General features: G+C 40.6%; 1 protein-coding gene across 2 annotated transcripts; it reads left to right on the top strand.

Annotated features, from left to right (window-relative positions):
- Positions 1–5,441: 5,441 nt before the first annotated feature.
- Positions 5,442–14,759, top strand: LOC117864492 (dol-P-Man:Man(7)GlcNAc(2)-PP-Dol alpha-1,6-mannosyltransferase). 2 transcript variants are annotated; one of them, XM_034748617.2, is made up of 19 exons: positions 5,447–5,707; positions 6,598–6,639; positions 6,739–6,784; positions 6,897–6,983; positions 7,091–7,146; positions 7,668–7,785; positions 7,913–7,971; positions 8,617–8,688; positions 9,653–9,716; positions 9,810–9,913; positions 10,165–10,236; positions 10,712–10,798; positions 10,893–10,960; positions 11,109–11,177; positions 11,278–11,360; positions 11,622–11,712; positions 13,959–14,024; positions 14,165–14,258; positions 14,393–14,759. In XM_034748617.2, exons 1-19 carry the CDS (start codon positions 5,561–5,563, stop codon positions 14,471–14,473), a joined length of 1,506 nt encoding a protein of 501 aa, XP_034604508.1. In that variant the 5' UTR covers positions 5,447–5,560; the 3' UTR covers positions 14,474–14,759. The 2 variants fall into 2 exon arrangements, with proteins under 2 accessions (XP_034604509.1, XP_034604508.1); XM_034748618.2 differs by lacking the exons at positions 13,959–14,024; positions 14,165–14,258; positions 14,393–14,759 and adding an exon at positions 12,775–13,930 and having other exon boundaries at positions 5,442–5,707.
- The last annotated feature ends 11,025 nt before the right edge of the window (positions 14,760–25,784 follow it).

Raw genomic sequence — 25,784 nt, 5'->3', positions numbered from 1 at the left:
GGGATAGATCCTTAGTACGTGCAAGGAGGAAGGAAGAAGATAGACTTCTGTTAGGATTCCCCTATAATCCTACTAGGACTCGTACCTTGTAACCAACTAGAAATCCCACCTCCTGAAGTATATAAAGACCCGCCTCCTGAAGTATATAAAGAAAAACGACTAGTAATTCCACCTCTGGAGTATATAAAGGAGGGTAAGAAAACCGACTAGTAATTCCACCTCTGGAGTATATAAACCGACTAGTAATTCCACCTCTGGAGTATATAAAGGAGGGTAAGAAAACCGACTAGTAATTCCACCTCTGGAGTATATAAAGGAGGGTAGGGGTCCCTGGATCGGTAAGTCAAGACCTATTAGAACCATAATAGAGGACTAAATCCTCAACACCAAACAACACCCAAATAGAGGATCAAATTATCAACACCAAACAAAATTAAAACGCAGGGCGCAATATACAACACCCAAGTAGGACGTAGGGATTACAGTACTCTGGTGGCATGAACCTGTATAAATCTACGCCTTATGTCCTCACTTTTACCTTCACGTCCCAAGTCTGGCGATCCCCACCAACTAATCTACTAACTCGGAATACCCCTCAGTAGGTTGCCGGTTATAAAACATTGACAGTAGGAGCCCCAACCAGTACTAACTTTCCTCCTATAAATCATGCGTCTTCCTCCTCCTGCCCGAGCCATTTCCTTTAGCTTGGACTTTATCCATTCATGCAAAATAGGGGAGGTGTTGCCGGATTTTTGACCATTTCGTGGGGATTTCACTTATTCAAGTGTTCTAAAGGTTAGAAACTTCATCCTCCCTTGATACATAGTTAGTATACTAAGTTTTATGTTTTAGAAGTAATTCGTGATTTTTAGAATAAGGTACAATAGAGAAAAATTTTATTTATATGCATGTATTATTTAGAGCTCATATTTGTGATTTTTAGAATAAGCTATAATTTTTTGGATACTATGTTTTGTATTTGTCAAAGAAATTGATATGAGGTTAGAGGAATAATTTCATAGTTTAGTGCTTTACAAATATGAGCTAAATAAATTATGGGGAAAAATATAATTTGTTCGCATTTTAGTTATTTGCAAATATGAGCGAGATAAATTGTGGTACATAGAGATAATAAGATGAAATAGAGGTATGTAATTAGTCATTTTGAGAATAAACTGCAATGGAGAAATTTTTTATTTATATGTTATGTTTGAGCTTAATAATTGTGGAAAAAAATATAATGTGCATAGTTTAGTCATTTGCAAATATGAGCTAAATAAATTGTGGTACATAGAGATGGCTACTGCTGTTGGAGATAGTGGCGATGGTGGAGGTGATCGTCGTTTCTCTCGCGGCATGGGGAAAATCATAGTTGGCTTTTATGATAAGTCGAAGAAAAAGAGCACGTGGGAGAGAGCAATGCTTTGTTATTTGGAAAGATGTCATGAAGATGCTGTTGCGGTGGGTCAGGAATATCCTTTTGGTGGTCGTTATGCTCCACCACCGGTTTCGGGAATTTCAGGTCCACTGAGTACTACCATCGTAGGAAGTAAAAATAAATCATAAGATGAGGCTGGGTCAGTGAAACCTTCATCTTCACCATCCAAGGATGTTTAAAATCCTCATAGATAGTACTCAGTGGATGGTTTATTGTAGTGTATCATGTTGTTTGGGTCTGAAATTTAAATTTGTGTAATTCTATCTAAATTTTCAGCAACATTTGAGTTTAATGAAATTTGTATCATGTTTGTTATGTTTCATGTATAATTTTGTGGATGATCAGAATATCTTTGGTTCGGTAATACTTTATAAATGGATCGGCAATGGATGTACAACGTGGATAAACGCTCCATAGAGTACATTAACGGCTTGCGTGGTTTTTCTCGATGTGGCAGAGTTCAACAAGTCGCCCTCTGGTTTCATTTCTTGTCCATACTGAATTTGCAAAAATGAGAACGATTACTCATACACAAAGACTATTCATGCGTATATATACAGTTCGGGATTCATGCCTAACTATTCATTTGGAACAAGCTCGGGAAAAGAGGAGTTATGATAGAAGATGATAATGAAAAAGATGATAACTACATTACTGACTGGATTCAATAAGGTACCTTTATAGATGCTGCAACGGGCGAGGCTGAAGAAGAGATGGTTGAAGAAGAAGGTCGTACCGATGATCTAGGTCAGGTGGTGCGAGATGTAAAGAAGACTACAAGAATGTGAAGGAGTAAAAAAAATTTGAGCGTATGTTAGATGGTCATAAGAAATTATTGTACCCAGATTGCAAACAGGGGCACAAAAAGTTGGGTACCACACTGGAAATGCTGTAATGGAAGGTAAAAAAATGAAATTTTTAATATGAGTTTTCATGAGTATGAAAATCATAAACAAAATGCTTCCCGAGGGAAACGAATTGCCGTTCTCAACATACGAAACGAAAAAGGTTGTTTGCCATCTAGGTTTGGAGGTACATAAGATACATGCATGTCCTAATGATTGTATCCTCTATCACGGTGAGAAATACGAGAAATTTGAAGCTTGTTCTGTGTGCGAAGCACTGCGTTATAAGATCAAGTGAGATGATCCCGGCGATGTTGAGGGGCAGGCCAGCAAGAAGAAAGTTCATACGAAGGTAATGTGGTATTTTCCTGTAGTACCACCCTTGAAGCATTTGTTTAGAAACAAGGCACATGCAAATTTGATGCGTTGGCACAAAAAAGAATGTAAGCAACATGAAATGATTAGATCCCTTGAAAGAGCATTTAGGCTCCTAGTGGGTTTCGGTGAGTTGAATGACATTGTGATTAAAGGTCTAATGAACTTGTTAAGTCTATAAGCAGGTATAATGCTATTGATGAATAATCTTTGTGGGAAAGATTGTTTTAAATGGCTCATATAATGAAAAGAACAAGTATGGTATATGACATTATTCATCTAAGCAAGTAATGGTGTAAAAGAAAACTCAGGCTTGGTTGATAACCTCATATTGCAAAATTGCTTGAGTTAATGATGAATGTCATAATAAGGAATATTATGTGACTCCCATGATGGGTATGTGTGATATGTGACAAGCAAATTGAAGTAAAGATAGAGGCATAATGGCATTAGGATATCAGTTGGCCTCTAAATAAAATGAGAAGCATGTTATGAACAAATGAGATATAGAAATCAAAAGAAGATATGGTCTCAAGAGGATTTCGTTCTTGATGATAAGATAAAGCTAGACTCAATGCATCAGCGATTGGATGGAGGAATCAAGCAAGTGATTAGCACCAAGGTGATAAGCAAAGTTTGGTCAAGCGGTGACTTGGGCAGGGTGAAGCGGGTAGTGCTTGGAGGATTTTGAGGTATCAAGTCAAGCCTTACTGAGTATAGCTATGGGATGCATCAAATATTTATAGAGTCATATGAAGAAATGAGATGTGATCTAAAATTAGTTTTCATTCATAAGTGGTTGAATATTGATTAAAGTCTCTAGTTCAAAGTTGAAGTGCTCAAATCAAAGAGACAAAGTCGGATGCAGCTCTCAGGTGGACATATTAAAAAAGTATAGCATGGTTCATGGTAATGAAGCTCAAGAGGATAAATATTGTATTTATATTTTGATCTTGAGTATAGGTGTGCCGTACTATTAAGAGGGATGCATCACATGATCTTTGATAAAGTCTCAGTGCTCAAGTATCTTATGTGAGGGATGAGAGACACAAAAGCCACACGTACACTCTGTCGAGCCAGGCATTGACAAAATCGGAAGCTCCTATTTTGGAAACAGGAGGTTCCAGTTTTGGGTGCCACATGTCACTGACGGCTATTTTTTGAGGGGTGGAGTATTTATACCCCACGACCCCCTCAGTGGCTAGTTGCTGTTTTTGTAGTTGCTGGCTGCCTATTCTAAGCTGAACTAAAGCCAAATAGCTCTCCCCAACCCCTCTTTGTGAGGTGGTGTGATTTTTGCTAGATCTTGTGAGTTGGGTTGTAGAGAGGAGCCATTTGGAAGCACTAGAAGAGCACTCATACGCTTGAGCAATGGTTTGCTTTGTCAAGTTTCAAGTGAAGTATTTATTACTCTTGAAGGTGTTTCTCCTAGACAGCTAGGCGTCGCCCAAGAGCTCCCAAGGTGTGGTGAGCTACGGGACAGTTTGTGCAGGTCGAGCTTCGCCTCTGAAAGGGAAGAAGCTAACTAGTGAAGTGGAAAAAGGGTTGAGTGCAACCCAACTTCTTTGGAGGCACCCAACGGAGATGTAGGATTCGCCTGAGGTGAATCTAAACTTCGGTGGAATAAATCATTGTGTCTCCTCACTGATTTGCTTACATTTGCTCTCAAGTTTTGAAGTAAAATTATTGAGTTCTAAGGATAGCGCATAGTACAGGAGCATATTAGGCGCCTTGCAATACCTTACTCTTACACGACCTGACTTAACCTTCTCGGTTAATAAGCTATGTTAGTTCGTACATGCTCGGAATTAAAGATGGGAGCCTTTAGTCTCGACAGATTAGTCTCGGTTGGATTTTCAAGACTTATGCGTTTCTCCAATCGGAATTAATACTCACTTTTCCACCGGTGTATATTCCTTGAGAATCCCTAACTTCTCATATACTAGAGTTAGGGAAGAAACATCGTAATTCTCAAATTGCGAGAGTAAGGGCCTGTTTGGCTTCAACATATTAAAGTTTAACACCCATCACATCGGATGTTTGGATACTAATTAGAAGTATTAAATAAAGACTAATTATAAAACTAATTGCACAGTTGGAGTGTAATTCGCGAGACGAATCTATTAAACCTAATTAGTCCATGATTTGACAATGTGGTGCTACAGTAACCATTTGCTAATGGTGGATTAATTAGGCTTAATAGATTCGTCTCGCGAATTAGCACAGGGTTCTGCAATTAATTTTATAATTAGCTCATGTTTAGTTCTCCTAATTAGCATCCGAACATCCGATGTGACACTGTTAAAGTTTAGCACCTCGTATCCAAACACCCCCTAAGGCACACCCCGGCACAAAAGGAAACATCGGTCTTGTGCTGTGGGGTCTGTATGACTACTGGTCAAATAAAATGGAGGCCAAAGACGCTCGAGTTCAGTATAGGATCCCCTTCAGCAATGAGTTGAGTTTAAACTTCTCGAACCATTGTTGCTGCAACAATACTACTACCAGTGAGTGTCTTTTGTGTTTCGGGATTCCTAATGATTACTCGAGTAATTATCATTTTGCTCCGTCACTCATTTTTTGTACGTGCGCTTGTCTTGTTTCTTACCTGCTTTTCTATTGTTTAGGCCCGCCCGTCAGCGAATGCGGCCCGATAGCACATGGCCGGGGCTTTTCCTTATTCTTTGTGTGTTGTCGAGAAAAAAGAGCACCACTAGTGTCTGGGCCGTTTACTTATGCTGGGCTAGGCCTAACAAAAGTAGCCCAACACGGCCTGCCACGAAATCCTCCGCGCACGCGACGCCGCCGAGACAACGCCGCCGGTTCGCTGCCGGAGTGCCGGATCCTGCTCCTGCGCCCGCCGTTTCTCAGTCGAAACTTCGCTCCGCTCCCGCTCCCGCCCATGGCCCGACCCAAGGCCGCCGCTGCGAGCAGCGGCAGCGGCGGCTGCCTCGCAGGGTGGGGCTGGGACCTCATGCTCGGATCGATCGCCGCGTTCTACGCCGTCATGGCGCCCTACACCAAGGTGGAGGAGAGCTTCAACGTGCAGGTTCCATCCTCTGCTCCCTCCTTGTTTGCCTCGCCCCCCATCGGAATTTGGTCGCAGTATGTTGCTGCATTAGTATAGTGTCCTGGATTGACTGCATACCCGTCTTCTCATTCTCTGGTGGCCGGCGACCTGCTCCGCCCCGCCCGGCGTGCCTCATACTCGACGCAAAAGCAGTTGCACCCGTGCCGCTGCCTCGCCGGCTCATCCCTGCCCACCCTGACTTGTCGGGCTGCTTAACCCCTAAACCTAATTATGGGGGTGCTGCTATTCATCCCGCGAGCAGTAGGGAGTTCCCAATTTCTGCGGATGTTCTGTGCAAGTAGTTTTGTTCACTGCTAATTAGGCACCTCAGACACTCGGGGATGAATGATTGCTAATTTCTTCAGGCCCAGAAGCTTTTGTAGTATGTGTTGCTTGCTGGTGGGAGGGTGAACTTTAGATGGTATGAATTAACCCCGATGGATCGAAATGGTTTTATTTACTACCGCGGGTTGCACATGAGGATTTTTAGAGCAATTATTGCTAATGATCTTGATGATTTAAGGCAGTGGCATGAAAGAAAATGCAGACATTCATTGAAATGACTTTGAATATAAGCATTTAGTTGGTAAAAGGAGTTGTATGTTTGTTGGAATGCAACTGTCCACATATGCTGTGGAAATGTCTAGTGTTTCCCATTATCAAATGCCAATTTATGTTTCTTTTACGCAGCCATGTGTCCTGTAACTTAGAAGACTTTAGTTGCAAATTAAGTTTAGCTGTACATGATTCTTACATTTTCCACCTTCATCTGATAGAATATGCTTACCTTGCCTATGGTTTGAGGGTGCAATTTTACTGCCATGCATTTCCTGTGGTCAAGCTAGTTACATGATTCATTTATTTTGTAGGCCATGCATGATATTCTCTATCACACTTATCACATTAAGAAGGTAATACTGATGCTAGCAACTATCCAAATTTTGCTGTAGTTTAATATCCGCGCTATTTATTATTTGATTTTTACATGTATTTTTTGTGGTTTTGTGCAGTATGATCATTTAGAATTTCCTGGAGTTGTTCCTCGAACGTTTATAGGTAAAGTTCATGTTGGCATGAAACTCGTGATTTGTGCAGAAAGAAACAATATTTCCTCAAATGATTAATGCTTGGACTATTGATTCATATAGCCTACCATCTATATTTTCAGGAGCATTTGTTATCTCTATTTTCTCATCACCAGCAGTCTTTGTAATGCGTTTACTTCATGTTCCAAAGTTTTATAGTCTTCTTACAGGTGATCAAGTACATATCTTCCGTGGATGTTTATTCTATTTCATGTATAACTTGTCATGGAAGCAGTTTCTTGTAGACTGACTTTTTTTTTCCTATTTACTTTTGTAGTTCGATTACTATTGAGTTTTGTTACCTTGTTGAGTTTGAGACTTCTTCGAGTTCAGGTATTTTTCTCCCATCTCTCACTATATCTGACTCTTGATGCTGTCAGTGCTTTACTGCTAGCTGCTTTCTGTTGTTTGATATTCTGAAAACGTAACGATTTACTGAAATGAATAATACATAAATAATGCCAGGCATGCAACCAGCTCGCAGAAAGATGATCAAGAATTAAAGATTAGTAATGGAATTCCTTGTAAGATTTGAATATAGTATATGCAGACTTTTAATACCATGAAACAAATTTACTTAAGATTTGTATAGCGGTTCACTAGTGGATGATGTGCTGTTAATGCACGGTTCACTTATCTGGAGCATCGCACAGCAATACATTGGTCTTCTTTAAAATCCTAGCCTGTTTTTTTTTTCTTGGATCGTAGCAGATATCATTATGGCATGCATTGTTTTGATTAGATGGTTGTATCCATTGTGGTAACTTTTTTATTTAAGAGCTTATACTTGATTTCCTGTTTTTCTGTAATTGGAGATCATGGTTCAGTTCGGTTTGCTTACTTCTAACAAGCAGGTGAAAAAGAAGTTTGGTCATCAAGCTGAAGTGTTCTTTGTGATACTAACTGCTATCCAGTTTCACTTGCTGTTCTACTCAAGTCGTCCGCTTCCAAATATCTTTGCTTTAGCTTTAGGTAAGCACGCGGCACACTGTAGAAACAAATCAGAAATCTGTTTCTGTCAAGGTTTTGGCAACAATGAAAATCTAATTAGGAGTTTGCTAAAAGAAAATGTGACTCTTCTATGGTCTATGTCATGCAGTCAACTTGGCATACTCTTTATGGTTTAATGGAAGCAACCTTTGTACATTACAAGCCCTGGTATGCCTTACCTTAAATATGCTCTTTGAATTTGAATTTTGTTGTCTTCACATTTTCCTAAAGACCAGTTTGTCCCAACATTACCATGGATTCTTGTTTCTCAAAATTTGAGTTGGTGCACACAAAGAATAAGTAAAATCAATCTAAAATTCTGGATATGGCATGATTGCACCAATTGCAAGTTTCAGCACCAAATTGAGTTATAGTTCTTAGTTTCAGCACCAAGTATCAGGGAAACAAAGGATTGAAGCTTTTTATGCAATTAAATTATATCAAACTATGTGTATGTCATGGGCATACTTTAGATGGCCCTGAACCCAAGTGGCGCGACCATGCCAATGCCCGGCGGCCGCACCACAAGGGCAGGGATAGAGAGGAGGATAGGAACTATTTCTTTGCCTAACTCAAAGAGTTACAATCCCATCCTTATATAGATGGGGTGCCTTGACTTCTAAGAAACCAATCTCTAGAATTAAGGAACCAACTCAATCTAATCTTATCTCTAAATAACAAATCTAATCCTAGGGCTGCTGTGAACATAACCACGCGGTGAACAGTGCACCAGGCCTTCAATGGGTTGGGGCTGCTCCATCTCATGGGCCCTAATGGGCTGCACATGACAGTGTAATTCTCATTTTCTTGCAGATTGCTGCAGCGATCATTTTTAGATGTGATATAATTCTTCTTCTTGGCCCAATAGGGCTTGCACTTTTATTGGTGAGTCCCTGGCCTACCAGACGTTCAAACCTATTTTATTTCATCACATAGTTTGCATGTTTCTACAGTTTTACCTTATTTCAATGTATTTTTTAGTTAATTACTTTATTATACAGGAATTGGTGATTCTGTCCAGAAAATTTTGTTTAGGGGTTCAATATGTTTAAAATCTAGATTCCTAAAATGTCCTTCGAAAATACTCATTTTGCAATTGCCGGTTTGAAAGTATTTAGTTTGCCTTGAAGTGAACCTGGTTGGAACCACCGTTAAATAGTAGAAACAGAACTCTAGTCCTGATCTTTGGGGAATGCTTAGATGGTATGGATATGAATTGCCCTTGACCATACTCAAAGGTCCAACCCTCAGAAAATACAGGAGGAATGATTCAAGGTGTCTTCTGAAAGATCTTGGTGTTTTTTAATTTGTATCCTGAACCAGCAGTATCTGATCTAGTTGTAAAGATTACCAGTTTCTTGTTCTTATATATACTGTCGAAAGCAAGAATCCAAATTATATGTCACTGGGCTATGTGCATTAACAATGTCAAAACTCCTTAACTGATGAATGTGTTGTTTAGATTGTTTGAGTCAAGTTTGATGCAGCTTTGCTCATAGTGCTTCAAGTCCAGGTTTGAGTTTTAAGGCGTTCAGCACATCTCATTCTGTGTTCAGTGAGTTAGGGCAAAAGCACAAGGTGACACCATTCGTAAAGTACCAACTTAAGCAATGAATATTCAAGACTGCCCCCTCAGAATTTATGTCCAAGCTCTGTCATTCTTATAGCCATATATCCCATACCTTGCAATGATCTTGAGGTTGAAGCTGTAGTATTATTACGCTGTTATAGTAATGTATACTCTTGGCTACTATAAGAATCATCCTTACATCATGTTTTTATTTATATGAATTCTGTACAGTTGGTGCTGAGTTACTCTAATATATGGATTTGACTATGCTATTTACAGAGCAGGTCTGTTTCTCTGCTGGAAGCAGTAAAATATTGTGTGAGCACTGCCCTTATATGCATCGGTATGTTTCTTTGTGTTACCTTGTGTATTCTGTTATGGATTTGCCACACAAACATTTAAGAAAATGTTGGCTTCACTATGAATAATGTTTCAGGATTTACGGTGCTAATTGACTCTATAATGTGGCGTCGAATCCTGTGGCCAGAATTTGAAGTTCTCTGGTTTAATTCAGTTCTGAATCGAAGTTCAGAATGGGGCGTATCCTCTCTGCTTTTGTGAAACTATACTTATATTTCTTTCCTCTCCCAAATATCTAATCTGTTATTCTCTTCCATTATGTTACTTTTCTCTCTGGGCTGAACGTTCCATTCAATTTATTCAATGTACATTTACAAATGAAACATAACACCCAAGTCTTGTTCAAATGTTATTCCCTTGTTGTTAGATTTGTACCGGGGAACCTTTGTACTATCCCACTGGCACTGATGTTCTCCTTGACTTAAGCTAAGACCCATTCAATTCATTGGTACTTTACCTCAGCACTTCCACGCTCCATGCTTGTGGCGTACCCTCTTTGCATGGTAAGACAGATTTTTATCTGGTTAGAACTATCATACGATCTGTTGTTTGCATTTTAAGTGACCTTAGAGCATAGTGTTTCTAAAATATTTGCACGCCTTTTTTCGTGACACTAGGTACTTTTCTTCTTTCAGATTTGATGTCACCATGTAGGTATACAACCTAAAGGATTATAATGATAAAAGCCATATTTTCCATTTCCAATTTTACTTCAAGATACTTTGAAATTGTAAGGGATTAATGTTCTAAGGGTTGCCCAAGTATTTATTACATTTAACCATGTTTAAACAGATGGTACTTTCTTAGCTTTGGTTGGCATTGCATTGGATTCATAAAAGCAATTATTTATTTCTAAATGTTGATGAACTAGCTAGTTGACATTTCAGGTATTGTTAGGGCATTGCTGATTTACCGATGTATTTTTTGGTTGATTTTTACCAGATATGTATCTGATGAAGCCTTATAGTTCACTTTCAGGTTGGTGCCCTTCTTGATAGAAGGATAGTACCATACATGCTTCCGGTCTTCTTATTTGTTGTACTCTATTCAAAACTTCCACATAAGGTAATTCTTCATCTCTGGATAATAGTCTGATTCATATATCTGAAATCCACTTGGCCGATATTGCACATAATGGTTAATATCTTTTATGTTTCAGGAACTTCGTTTCATAATCGGCTCAATTCCCATGTTTAATGTGTCCGCTTCACTAGCAGCTAGCAGACTGTGAGCAACTATCTTATCTATTTCATACCATTTCAACAATGACCAATTCAAGCTGGGAATGTTAGCATCAATTTTCTACCTCCTTTATGAAAATCCTTGACGTTCAAGTGTCAGAGCACTAATATTTGTTTTTCTTCATCATTTCCAGATATAATAACCGAAAGAAAGCTGGGTGGAATTTACTCTATATTCTCATGCTTGGTGCCTTTCTTGTCAGGTAGAATAATTCTGCCTTAATTGATTATAAATTTATAATTTGTAACTGTTTTTGGAATAGGATCTATTTAGCATCGATAACTCATGTATGGTTCCTGTAGTCTAGGATACTCTGCTGTGACTTTTATGGCATCCTACAACAATTATCCTGGTGGCTATGCTCTAAAGGCTCTACATGAAGCAGGTGAGGGCTATATGACTAAATTGGAATACATGAAACTATTCTTGTGTCCTCTAGTCAAACTACAGTTAAGGTATAGGTACCTCTATTTATTAAGAATGAAACTTAAGTTTGAATAAACTAAAAGCACAGAATAACAAATCGAGCAGATGTATACTCTTAATGGCCTTTACTACGGTTATGGGGTCTGTGGAGTTTTGGACAATAGGGTCCTTTGTTGGCAGATACCACTAGCCATTGATCTTTGCATTCCTCTGTTACCAGATTCTTCAGTGAAGGAAAAGATGGTACATATTGATGCCTTCACCGCGATGAGTGGGGTTTCTCGTTTCTGCGAAAGCGAATATCCGTGGAGGTATGCTCCTATATTACAAAGTTAGTTCGCTGTTGGTTCTTATCAAGAAAACACTTCTTTTATTATTGATTCCATTAATCTTTTATTTCTGTACTTCTATTTAGGACCATCAGGCTAAACTTTTAAGTCCCATTAGTTTTATGAGTATTCTCAGTAGTGGTCGTTGTAGGATGCGGTTATTGGAATACTGAATCAGGCATGTCTCTTTGCTACTCCCTGACTAGCATGCTTTTGGTCTTACCTTTCTTTGCCAACCACACTTTCACTATATTTGGCAAAATATACCTCGAGTCTCACGAGATATCCCTACACGATACGTCTGCCTTATATGGTCCAGCATACAGTTTTCCCAACTTTTATTGAGTGTATACTTTCTGCGATAGTCCAGTTTGATTTACACTCTGGAATCTATCTGGACAATTATTATGATGTTGTGAAGTCAGGTACAGAATTTCATAGCCTCATAGACAGACAATAGGTGTTAGTATTTTTGCCACAGCATAGCCCTAAGTCGAACACTGCCATCTTTAATTATAAAGAGGTTGAACATTGAGCTGGACTCATAGTTAAGATGTATTTGTTTCTTAGACATTTTTAATTGTATTGTGTTATCTGGAAACATTTGCATACTAATTTTATATTCGGAAGCACTGAACCGCTGATTACTTTTGCGTTGGTCTTCTATTAGGGGTGAATGGGGAATTGGTGACGCATCTGTCTTTATTGTCATGTTCGTTGATTACTGTACATTCCTTTGATCCTTCTTAAATTTTGATACCACCAATTCTGAGCTTTCATCACTTTATGTTAGAGAATATGGATAAGGATCCGGTTGTTATGATAGCATAAAATTAGTTTCCATCTATCGCCTAATGATTTCCGTCAGGGGCAGTGCCTGCACCAAGGGTTGGAAGAGTTTTTTTTTTTGATCTGTTGATCCATGTTTCTTTCGTTTCTTTCTCACCGGTCGATTGATCGGCGCTTCTTTTGTTTTTCCCGATCTAAGCTTTGAATGTGTCGACCGCCATGTGTTGTCCTCACGTGCTCCTACTCTGACAACAGCATCGACTACACCAGCCTCTTCCTCATCATCACCTGTGCGGCATGGTCGGGTTTGCGGCACTCCAGGGGACACCCTCGAAGTCAGTGTTCGTATGGTTTTTCTCACTGGCTCATCATCACCAACACCTATTGGGACACCACCAAATCACTTGCAAATCTTTGATGCGTCAGGCTACACGACCTTATCCTCTTTGGCATGACCTTAACATGACGCACCATACCCTTGCCACTGTCCTCACGACACTCGGTGTAGGATGACGTCATCGATCATGCCGAGTCATTCTCGCTATCATCCTTGCCTCTCATGCCTATGGTCTGATCATCCGATTGCGTGCAATCCATCCAGGCTCTTGCACACATCATCTGCGGGTGCAAAGGCGGCCGTTGCATCGCCTCTTTGGGTAGTAGCACACTACTCCTAGTCATAGCTAGCGACTACCGTCATGCCCTTTGAGGTGCGCCGACATCGCCAAGGGCTCCTACTGTTGCATCTTCATGCCACCAACGACATGCCATTTGATACCATTGACTACATGTCGTTGTGTGTGCCACCCGCATGACGTCTCAGTTCTTCGCCGTCTTCTTTGAGCACCGCCGCCGCGACATATGAATCATTCAGCCTTGTGTAGGATCATTCGCGTCATACCATTCAGCTTTGCGTCGCCATTTGCCTCAACACGTCTCCATGGCGCTTCCTCTTGCACCCACTGCTTCATGTGTGGTATGGTGCTACCTCAACAACATCAACCCCAATTAGGCTACGTCGACACGGTCATCCTAGACACAACATCCTGACCACATCTACTCACCCTCACTTTCAACTACCTCAATATCAGCACCAAGAGCTACAAGGCGCTTGAGCAACCTCGTTGGCTTCCACTCCAGCCACAACATCACTGGCACATTGAATGTTATGATTGCAGGGTCTTCTCCAATCTCACTATATGTGATGCCCCTGCTGTGATTACGTACATAGGATTACTTTGGTATTGATTGTAATCTCGTGATGACCTTCATATCTCTAGGAGAGGCTCCTTGCCCTCCAAGCCATGTACTATTATATAAACAACCATGTGGCTCAAGCAATCCAACGACCACATTAATCGATTATGGTCTCCTTCCCTTTACATCAAAGTTCTCACACAATTTTGTTTTTGCATAATCAATCTTTTGTTTTGTGGCAGATATTCTAAGGAGGAACAAATTTCCATTGAAGAATTTCAGGAAAGGAATTTCACCTATCTACTGAAGTGAGTTTAATAGTTTGTTAAATCGACCATTCAGCCATTTTGGGCACCTGACAAATTTTTGGATGCTCCCAGCAACTTCTGTGCTTTTCATATATTTGATGCTTTAATGGTCTATCTCTTATCTCGTATATATGAAACAGTGAACACCACTCCATTAGTGGGTACAAATGCTTGTTTGCTGTGGATGGATTCTCCAGAGTAAAACTTCAGCACCAAATTCCCCCACTTTACCTGGTATGGAAAAAAAACTAGCTCATCAAATTTAGTAGCTAAATTTGGTATCTTGTAGCAACTACAACCGCCATCATATAATTTCCTCTTATGTCAAGAATTTACTCACGTCCTCTATGCCTGCACATTTTCTATAGGTGAAAGAGCCCAAGGTGTTTGCACATGGGAATCTGAGAGACCCTGACATTCTTTCACTGAATTGGCCCGGCTGTCCTTGAGGACAGACTTCTGTCACAGGACCGCTAACTGCCAACAGTGAAGATGTGTTCGCTGTTCAGTCAGTCTGTGTGATACATATGATATATCTGGGGGGTGTTGGCATTCATTTAGTGCAACCTGTAAATCTAGATGGATTCCTCCCCATATCCCAACTCCCAAACCACAGCTTTAATGGGACTGCCATTTTAGGTGAAAATTTCTGTAACATTTTCGAGCAGGAAAAAAGGTACAACTCTTTTCGTAAAATGAATAGGGGGAATCACAAACATCCACAGCTTTGAGACAGCTCTCAGACTTTATTGGTCAGCAGGAGTACGTGCTGGATGCAAGCTTTCTCCATTTAATAATACATATAAAAATTTAAGATATGTTTTCTAGCCACTGCAGCCCCGCTTTGCGGCTCATATTCGGTGGCAGGCTGGCAGTATTCGCGCTGGACAAACATGCTGAGACCAAGGAGGCGAGCTGTAAATCAAATCTCCTCGGCGAGCCAGCGCGTGACGCCACCAACCCAGAGCCGGTGCTGACGGCAGCGTGCACATACGGAGGGGGCGGGCCACATGGCCGCGCGACTCGACGAGCGCACGTACGGAGACTCCGCGCCGCTCACCGTGAAAGGGAGAGGGCAGAGGGGGGATACAATGTCAAGAACTTGGCAAACCAAAAAGGAATCGAGTTGGGATTGAACCAAAACACAGAACTTAGATAAGGTAATCGACGGATAGAGTAGCAAGAACTTTACGGAATCAATGAACAGGGAGGAATCCAATACAGCAGCTGCGAGGGAGACGGTGAAGTTCTACTAACTACTCTACCAACTACTAGGGCTCAGATAAAAGTTTTTTTTGATGCCCTTGCAGACCCGCTGATCAGCCTAAATAGCAATGGCTTGGTCGGTTAAAGTAAACACAGTTTAAATTGAAAGAAACTACTATTTAGCATCTGATAATACAAAGGAAGAAGATAATAGCGACGGTTTTGATGACGGTCGTCGGATACAGATCGGGCGATGCTTGGTCGGTTAAAGTAAACACAGTTTAAGTTGAAAGAAACTACTATTTAGCGTCTGATAATACAAAGGAAGAAGATAATAGCGACGGTTTTGATGGCGGTCGTCGGATACAGATCGGGCGATGCTTGTTGAAATTGGCGAAGCGTTACGAGCCTTGCAGACTTATCATGTTTCTTGCCTGACGAAACTGAATGGCTATGTCATTGCTCACCCTGACAATACCCCCTCCTTAAGATCCTTGTCCTCAAGGATGGAATGAAGGGAAGACTTTGCGGATGAAATTGGCATCCTCCCAAGTAGCTTTAGATCTGCTAGATTAACCCAATGAATGAGCCACTGAACTACTGGCTCGTTGTTCCTTGGGATCATCCGCCTCTCAAGTATATGTGCAGGGGCAACTTTGATTGTTCCTTTAGCATCAATTAGTGGCAATTCTTTGCTTGGCACCGCTTCAGGCCCTAGATGTTGTTTCAGTCAATACATGGAATGTGTCATGTAGATGGCATCCCTCAGGTAGTAGCAGTTTGTAAGCTGACTTACCAATTCGAGCAAGTACTCTGAATGGACCATAGAATTTAGAATGCAATTTCAGACATTTGTGAGCACTCAAAGATGTGTGGCGATAAAGTTGGATCGTGAGATAAACCATGTCACCAATGGAGAATTCTCTGTCAGTTCTATGTTTATCAGCTTGATGTTTGATTCTTGCCTGAGCTTTAGATAAGTTGTCTTTGATTACTTGGATGGCAACTTGTCTATTCCTCAACTGTTCTTGAGCACTGATGTTAGGGCAGTCAGGGATCACATCTTCTGCTATCTGTGGTGGTGAACCATACAAGGCCTGAAATGGGGTCATATTCAATGAAGTGTGATAGGATGTGTTGTACCACCATTCAGCAAGTGACAGCCAATGAAACCATCTTCTTAGGCTATTGAAACACATGCATCTTAGATAATTCTCAAGGCACTAATTAACCCTTTTAGTCTGACCATTAGTTTGTGGGTGGTATGCAGAGGACAGATGAAGTTCCACTTTTAAGCTCTTGAATAATGCTTGCCAAATTGAGCTTGTGAAGATTGGGTCTCTATCTGTCACTATCACTTTTGGGAGGTCATGCAACTTAAAGACATTGTCCATGTATAGGTTGATCACATCTTGAGCTGTATACGGGTGGCTGAGAGCAATGAAGTGTGAATATTTGGATAGTCTATCCACCACAACTAAGATAACATCCTTCCCTTCATATTTAGGGAGGCCTTCAATAAAGTCCATTGAGACATGTGTCCAGGTTGAATTGGGGATTGGTAAAGGACCCAACAATCCAGGATATGGTGTATATTCAGCCTTGTTTTTCTGGCAAATCAGATAATTCTTGACATATTGCTTGATTTGCTACTGCATGTTTAGCCAGTAGAAGATAAGTTGTATTCTTTTTTGAGTGGCCCTTTCACCAGAATGTCCACCAAATGCAGATTTATGAAAACTATCTAGCAGTTGAGACTTGAGCTGAGTATTGTCTCCTATCATCAATTTGCCCTTATACCTTGTAATGCCATTTTGTAATAAATAGTTTGGTACTGCTTGAGGGTCAATGCTCAATTTGATCAATAATTCTAGGCACTTGGGGTCTTGTTCATATGTTCATAACTTGTGATTACTTGTTCCATCCAAGTAGGAGTTATAGCTGAGATGGCCATAACTTCTTGAGAATGAGTTGCTCTAGATAGAGCATCTGTTGCTTTATTCTCTCTGCCTTTTTTTACTCAACTTTGTAGTTAAAGTCCAACAACTTGACTAGTAGTTTGTGTTGAATTTCTTCTACCAATCTCTGATCTTGAATGTACTTTAGGCTCCACTGATCAGTTCTAATCACCATAGATGTACTGGCACAATAATATTTTCACTTCTTCAAAGCTTCTAAAATTGCCATTGCTTCTTTTTCATAAGTTGAAGAAGCAGCTGTTTTTGTACCAAGTGTTCTACTTAAGAATGAAATTGGTCTTCCATTTTGCATCAACACTGCACCAGTACCAATACCACTTGCATCTGCCTCTAGTACAAATGGTTGAGTAAAATCAGGCAGAGCCAGAACAGGTGGTGTAGACATGATCTGCTTAATTTGTGAGAAAGTTTGTTCTTGTTGTTCACCATATTGAAAGGCATCCTTTTTAAGAGCATTGAATAGTGGTATGCAGATTATGCCATAACCCTTTATGAACCTCCTATAATATCCAGCTAGGCCTATAAATGCTCTCAATTCAGTTACAGTAGTTGGAGCTGACCAGTTCTGAATGATTGAAATTTTAGTTGGGTAGGTTGCAACTCCTCTTTCACTTATAACATGCGTCAAGTACTCAATCTCAGTTTGTGCAAAAGAACATTTGCTCATTTTTGCATACAGCTTATTCTCCCTTAAAACTTGCAGAATTGTTCTAAGATGGTTCACATGATCAGAATCAGATATGCTATAGATCAGAATATCATCAAAGAATACCAAAGCAAATTTTCTCAAGAATTCAGCTAGTATTGTGTTCATCAGTGTTTGGAATGTTGCAGGAGCATTTGTTAGACCAAAAGGCATCACAACATACTCAAAATGGCCTAAGTGAGTTGTAAATATTGTTTTCTGAATATCCTCATGTTTCATCCCAATATGATGATAGCCAAACCTCAAATTAATTTTTGGGAATACTTTAGCACCAAATAATTCATCCAACAGATCTTCTATGATTGGGATAGGGTACTTGTTTTTCACTGTATTGGAGTTCAATTATGTATAATCCACATGGAGCCTCCAAGTACTATCTTTTTTCTTTAGTAGAATTATTGGAGATGAATATAGACTTACACTAGGTTGTATCATATTAGCATGCAAGAGTTGCTTGATGAGTTCTTCCATAGCATTTTTCTGGTGATAAGGTAATCTGTATGGTCTCTGATTGATTGGCTTTGTTTCTTGCAGTAAAGGGATAGAATGATCTACATATCTGCATGGTGGAAGTTGATCAGGCTCTTGAAATACATCAGCATATTCAGCTAGTAGTTGTGAGACTTCAATTGGAATATCAGATTGAAAACTTGTTGTCTCATTGCCAAAATTGTTCAAGATTATAACTGCTCCAATAGCTCTCTTCTTTAGTAATTGACAGAGTTTTTTTGTGCTAATTACTTGACTGCTATTCTAAAATGTTTCATCAGGAAATGTTACTAAGGAATTTCCATACTTTGGTATAGAGAACTCTCTTCTTCTGAGGTCTAAGCCAATTGTACTGTGTGTATAAATCCAGTCTGCCCCTAATATTATATCATATCCTTTGAGTTCCAATAATCTGAAGTTTGAATGAACTCATGACCCTAGATCAAGTATGGGCAGTTTATACAAGCTGTTGCACTAAGCATCTCCTTGCCATGTGCTTTAGCTACCTTAACTCCTACTTCTCTAATGTCACATTGAGCCTTGACAGCAAATTTAGAGCTAATGAAAGAAGCATCACTGCCATTGTCCACTAGTTGTTGTTGTTGAGCCAATCTGCAACTTCAATGTGAATGTACTTGAGTTAGAAAGTGTTACAGTCAATGCTTACATGGAAATTTGGTAAGTTGCCATTGTTTTAGTGTCTTGTAGATCATTTCATCTATCTAATTAGCATCTTCCACAATAGCTACTTCTTCTTGCCCATCATCATTTTCCACCAATATAACTGAGTAGATTTGTTTGCCTTTAAATGTTTTTGCATGATCAGGAACTCAAGGCTCCCTACATTTGAAGCACTTGCCAGGAGCTTTCAATTCAGCTGACGAAGGATTTGGAGTCTCTTTGTCTTTTACCTATGGCTTTTGCATCTTTTGTTGTGGTACATAATTGTTGTACTTTTTGAAGATTGGAGTTGCTTGTTCCAATCTCTTGGCATACCAATAAGCTTGGGATAGAGCAGTTGGTCTATGACATTGCAGGTGATACTGGATTTGATCTTTTAGACTAGAAATGAAACTGCTAAGAAAGTAATTGTCGGACAAAGATGGATTGTGTCTTTTCACCGTATTCACCATCTCTTCAAACCTATCCACATAGTCCACTATAGACCCCACTTGCTTCAGATTGTGAAATTGACCAACAATTTCATATTCAGAGATTACATTAAATCTGTCTGTTGCCATTCTACAGAATTGATACCAAGATAGGGTGCTTGCGTTGCAGCCTATGCCCCTCCACCAGAATTCAGCCTTACAAAGTACTGCAATTTGAACTCTGTCGTCACTAGGAACTTCTATCAACTCAAAATATTTCTTAGCTTTTCTTATCCACCCCTAAATATCTTTACCATTGAATTCAGGAAAATTCAATTTGGGTCCTCTGGCTACTGCTCTGTGATTGAACTGTAATTGTTGGTTGTATTGTGCTTCTAGCTTTTGAAAATTCCTAGGTTGTTGATTTCCTTCTTGTTGCTGATGAACAAATTTTCTCTGGAATTGTTGTGGCTTGTACTGGTTTTGCTGATGGTCAGTGGCAATATTTTATTATGGTACCTTGTATCTGTTGTGCTGGTGGTATTGTATGGGTTCTTCAAAATCATGAATATTCCATAGATGTTGTATCCAATCTTGTTCAAAATCATGACCTTCTTCATGATAGCACTCCTTCATCCCTTCAATTTTGCCTTCAATGGACCAATGTTCATGATATTGTGTTCCAGGTGGAATAACATTATGCAGATCATGTCCATGAGCTATCATACTAGATGAAGGTGTTGCTGGATTTTTTTTTAGTTTTCCTGATCCTTTCTAAAAATTCTACTCTATGATGCTGTGGAATTTGATAATGTATGAATTTCGAGGTTTCAGAGATAACTTTATCCTTTAAATTGGAGCCTTTGTCTTCCAGCTTTGGATCAACTTGTTGCTCACAAGCATCATCAAACAGCTTCAGGATTTAATCCAAACTCCCTTGAATAAACTTGTTCTGAACATCCTGCTCCCTCATGAACTTGTCAAGAGTGCGTCGAAGTCCATCCACATTCACAGCAATGGCATACAAGTTCTGCTCACCAGTTTCATTGTTGTTTACCATCCTTTTATGCAAGATCGGTTTGGGCAAAACCCTCCCTAATTAGTCTCATGGTACGTTCAACCGCTGCCTGACACATGGATTTGGCTTGGGGATTTTACACAAGAATGTCTTACAACCATCACTAAAGAGTGTCTCCCTCCAATGCCGCTGCAGGATTGGATTCCAGCACAGTTTTCGGAATTTTATGCAAGAACAATGCCTTGCAACCCTCACTAGCAAGAAATCTACCGCTGATTTAGGGAAAATTGGGGTGTTCTCCACGAATCCGGGTGGGTGGGTGGGAATTTAGGCGGGTGAGCCGCAACCACCAATCCACCACTCCAATCGGTCTGAATCCGGAAGATTTGGTTCTGGAATTGGAGAATCCGGCCGAGGATGCCGGGCTCTGGATACGTTTGTCAAGAACTTTGCAAATGAAAAAGAATGAAGCTAGGACTGAACCAAAACACAAAGAACTCAGAAGCTAATCGATAGACAGAGTAGCAAGAACTTTACTGAATCAACGATGAACAAGGAGGAATCCGATTCAGCAACCGCCATGGAGACGGCTAAGTTCTACTAACTACTCTATCAACTACTAGGGTTAAGATAAATGTTCTTCGATGTCCTTCCGACCCGCTGGTCAGCCTAAACAGCAATGGCTTGGTCGGTTAAAGTAAACACAGTTTAAGTTGAAAGAAACTACTATTTAGCATCTAATAATACAAAGGAAGAAGATAACATCGACGGTTTTGATGACGGCCGTCGGATGCAGATTGGGTGATGCTTGTTAAAATTGGCGAAGCGTTACGAGCCTCGCAGACTTGTCATGTTAGTGTTTCTTATCTAACGAAACTGAATGGCTATATCATTGCTCACCCTGACATACAGGAGGAGCCAGCAGCCTAGACCAACCAAGCGCACCCCTTCAGAAGCAAATCAAGACGCCTAATCTAATACTCCTACTACACGTGGATGGAATACATATCCATCTAATCAGCAACATGTCGCAGCGGGTCCCACATGAGACGTGGGCCCCGCGCCTGAGCCGCAGGCCTTCCAGCGACCAGAAACTCTTCTCCTCTTCTCTATTTGATCCATTTTTTTTTCCCAAAGTTATTTCGCTGTTGCTGCCAGTACCCATGGCTGAACCTTCTGGGATCTTATATTAAAAAGAACTGCTGGGGCATTTTTTTTTTTGGAATTATCCGGTTGACAGGGGTTCTACCGATTGTCTACTACAGTAGTAGTTTGTCGGAGACATTCAGTTGTAGTAGAGTCGGCAGGGTTGAACAGGTTATTCAGATGCCAACAGCCCGTTTGACCCGAAGCGCGTACACTACAAGGCCGCTGGCTGCTGCCTCGGTGTCAAGCAACCGTGCTTTGACTGTGACTAATCACCATCTGCGCAGAACTTGCCTGGCTTAGCACCTGAACTCTCTCGCGGGAGCACGGCAGATCTGCGTGTCCAGCTGCTCCGGCTGATGCCTGAATTGCTGGTAGATATCCATGGCAGCTTTTATCTTCATTTTTTTTGTTTGATGACAAATACGTACAAAATGTTCTGTTGGTTTTGGCCTACGCAGAGTCACAGGATGTGGTCATAGTGTGAGCACTGCAAAAGCTATAGCTCCCAACTGGAAATCGTTCACCTGGAGATCATTCCTAATAACCCAACAAGAGTACCAGTACAATCAATCCATCACCATTATGTAAGCACCGGAAAATTCACTGAGGTACTGCACTGAAGGTAATAAAAAAACAACTTTAACCCAGACAGATCTGCACTGCAAGTCATTGCAATGTTTTTTATTTTTTGGTTAAAACAAGGATCAACCTTATTGCACATTTGCTGAGCACCAGTAAGCAGCATCTCGTGCTAGTGACTCCCGGGGGGAGTAGTGAGTGTGCACGAAGCTCCTGATATGACAGGGTCGTCTAAGACACGGAGAAAAGAAAACCGCTGCGATTTCCCTATCAGTGCGGAACCGGGGTCCCCTGCTTATACGCAAGGAGATGTGAAGAACTGACCGGAAAGAACTCACCGAAACCTGCGGTCTTTGGGAATGTTTGGTTTGGATGACGACATTGCTTCACAAAGTTTTTACAACTCAGCTGGATCTTGAGGACTTGAACTTAAGCTTCTCCAATTAATAAAATACAACACGTACTACTGCCACTTGATTGATCGGAAATGCTGTACACGTAAGAACAACCACCATTCCTGCGGACTCGTTTCACGCACACCTCAACATCACAGTAAATACGAATTACATCATGTACGTGCTCCTACCCAAAACAAATTGACTCCCTCACGAAATCAGCTCACCGTTGATGTAGTTCTTGAATTAACTCGAGATGAAGTAACAAAATAAAAAAGGAATGAAAAATTGAATACTTTTGGACAGAGCTTAATCATGCCAGGCTAATCAACGGGTGATTGCACAAAGTGCTGTGGCAGGGCGAGGAAAGCAAAGCCAGAATTCGGTGGTGCTTCCTCCCGTAGCATTTGACATGCATTTTTTTTTTTTGGGGGGGGGGGGGGGGGGGGGGGGGGGGGGAGGGGATGATGGGGGTGACCGGGTGAGTTGGCACCACTATCTGGCCGGCTTCCTATTTGATGCCTCCCTCCGTTTCTTATCCCCTCCAAAAGAGAAAAACAAATAGAGCTACCACATCGAAGCCAAGCCTATCTCCGGGGAAAGAAAGAAAGGAACCAGGGCCTCCATGCTTGGTCAACACAAGAATATGTACACCAAATATTCTCTCTCTATCTCGTCCGTCCTTGGGCCCTTTCATGGTCTGTCACCGTCTCCTTCTTCTACTCCTATATTGACCTAAACTCACACCCAAAAAACATATGCGGCAACCGCTGAATGTGAGCGGGGATATCTTTGTTTCACCAAATTCCTTCCTGTAAAACTTCTTTATATCAATGAAATATGCACAATCTCGTGCCCACTCATTCAAAAAAAAAAATCTCGAATCACAATCATATATTCTGTAATGTAGGAAAATCCACAATATATCGTTTTTTTAGGGGTAGGGGAATTCATAGGATTTCTTTTTCTGAGAGAAAACCTATTGGATTTCTTTGTTATGAGAAAATTCAATTGGATTTAATATATAACAATTATTACTCCGGCATTTTTCTAACATTATTAGGTGCCTTCCGTTTAGGAATAACCCTTTGTTTGGTATAGCTAGGAAGATTGGGCGGTGCGGGTGGCTTGCGCCAACTAAGAGTGGCCACCATGTTAATAACCCGGAAGAGACCGACCTTTTGGTGGGCTCGGAGTAAAAAAATATGGCTCGCATGAGGTGACTGACCCTGCCTAGACGATGCCTAATTTCCTTAGCACGTAAAATCGCCTAATTTCTGACGCAGCGTTTGTCTCGACCGTGTCATCGCTGATTTGAATATTGGCAGCCTGTTTCGGTGTAAAAATACGTCAGCTGATGGAGTCACCAGTACTCTCTCGCAGACCTCTTGCTAACGCTATTCCTATTCTTTCTAGCGGCCTAATACTTCTGCTTGATTTCCATTCAACTTTCGTTTCAAGGAGAGATGCACGTGGAGAGTATTCTTTCTTTTTTTAACCCCCCCCCCCCCCCCCCCCCCCCCCCCCCCCCTCAAATTCTCGTGTGACCCAAACTCACATTCGCGTGTAATCCAAACTCTGGATTCCAGCGGAATTTAATGCCTTGTTGAAACGGATGGTAGGTAGTTTGACGAGAGACAATTCATGTGGTCAGATTCAGAATTTGTATGACTGTTGTTATTAGTTGGATTTGATACAGCGCAGAGTCGCTTGTCTCGGATGTAAAATGCTGGGTGGCACCAGGAATTCCAAATATGTTAGGGAAAAAATGGCAAGATATTCACTGCACCATTGCCAATCCAACAGTTGACTGGCAAGATCACCCACAGAATTATATGGAAATCACCTAGGAGGAGTTATTATTTCTGGCAAACACGTTGAAACAGCTTTTGGACCGGCCTGCGCAGCCCTCCATACTGGGAACTTGAGTGCTTTCGCACTCTGTTTCTATATAGGTGCCTTCACCAAATCTGTGTTTATACGCTAAGTTGTTGGGAGATGATCTTTCAGATATGCCAAGAAAATTTCTATATTAAAGACACCTAACTAAAGAATTTTTTTTTGCCAAATCGAATTGCATGTAAAAGAAAAAAAATGCAAATAAAGTTTTTTCCCATTTCAAAAGGGGCATCAAATTACACAAGCCTCCCTTGAGTTCCCGTCGTACCCGAAACCTGAGTAGTATAGATCCTATGTCTCTGGAGTCTAGTACATTTTCTTTAGCGACACATCATGAGCTATACACCCTTAGGCTTCCTTGGTTGGGTTTTAGCTCATCCACCAGGCAGGACTGCTTCGAGGATAACTTTCACCTTTCTTGTGTCACCTCTATGCCTATCTCTTCACCTATGATCTTTATGTGTGCACAAAATTTTGGACTTTTATCCATAAACTGACATAAACTGATACCTAGATGTTTATAAACCAGTATAGCTTACATATCTTAGAAATCATATTTTACTTTTAGAAGAAAAAACTTGCAGTATCGTATTCATGAATATATGCCTAAATTATTCTGTGATATACATTCGAACTACTTTGAGCATAAATCAATTAATTGCGACGATTATGTAGTTTTCAAAAGTCGGACGTTTCCCGCGTTTTTCGTATAGCATAGAGTTATCATTGTTTGCTAATGGATTATTGCAATAGTATGTCTAAAGTGCATAGGCAAGAAAAAAATTGCATAAGATTTTTTTAACCTATCAAAAGAGACTTTTCAATGTCAACTTCATTATGCAACATCCATCCTGGGTTCAGCTTGTGTGGCGTATCCAGACGTTGTACTACGGTACACGACTTCGTTGGACTGAACATGTGCTCTTTCTCAAGGGGGTAAGATGCAAATGGCCCAAGGCAAAAGATTCTTTTAATGGCACCCAGAGTGGAGAGCTTTAAAGGTAAGCAAATTGACTAATTAGTGCAAGGAAATATCCCTAACTTCAACTTAGTCACATCCACATGAATAATCACGAAATTGAATGAAATGAAATGAAACACAGCAAACCCACCATCCAAAGGTCGAAAGATACAACAGAGAAAGAAGCTTTGCCCTCCCTCTCTACCTCATCTCCTTTTCCTCCTTTGCCCAATTCCTAATTGCTTCTCTCTCTATTTTTAACAAAAACATACAGCTTTTAAATTATAA

The sequence above is a fragment of the Setaria viridis genome, chromosome 7 (genome assembly GCF_005286985.2).
Source record: "Setaria viridis chromosome 7, Setaria_viridis_v4.0, whole genome shotgun sequence".
NCBI classification, from domain to species: Eukaryota; Viridiplantae; Streptophyta; class Magnoliopsida; order Poales; family Poaceae; genus Setaria; species Setaria viridis.
This window is presented reverse-complemented; position numbering and strand designations above follow the sequence as displayed.

Coding starts and splice junctions, on each gene's coding strand:
- LOC117864492 (XM_034748617.2), top strand. CDS start 5,561: ATGGCCCGACCCAAGGCCGCCGCTGCGAGCAGCGGCAGCGGCGGCTGC. Junction 9,914..10,164: donor ATCGAAGTTCAGAATGGGGC/GTATCCTCTCTG, acceptor ACTTAAGCTAAG/ACCCATTCAATTCATTGGTA. Junction 11,178..11,277: donor CTTGGTGCCTTTCTTGTCAG/GTAGAATAATTC, acceptor TGGTTCCTGTAG/TCTAGGATACTCTGCTGTGA.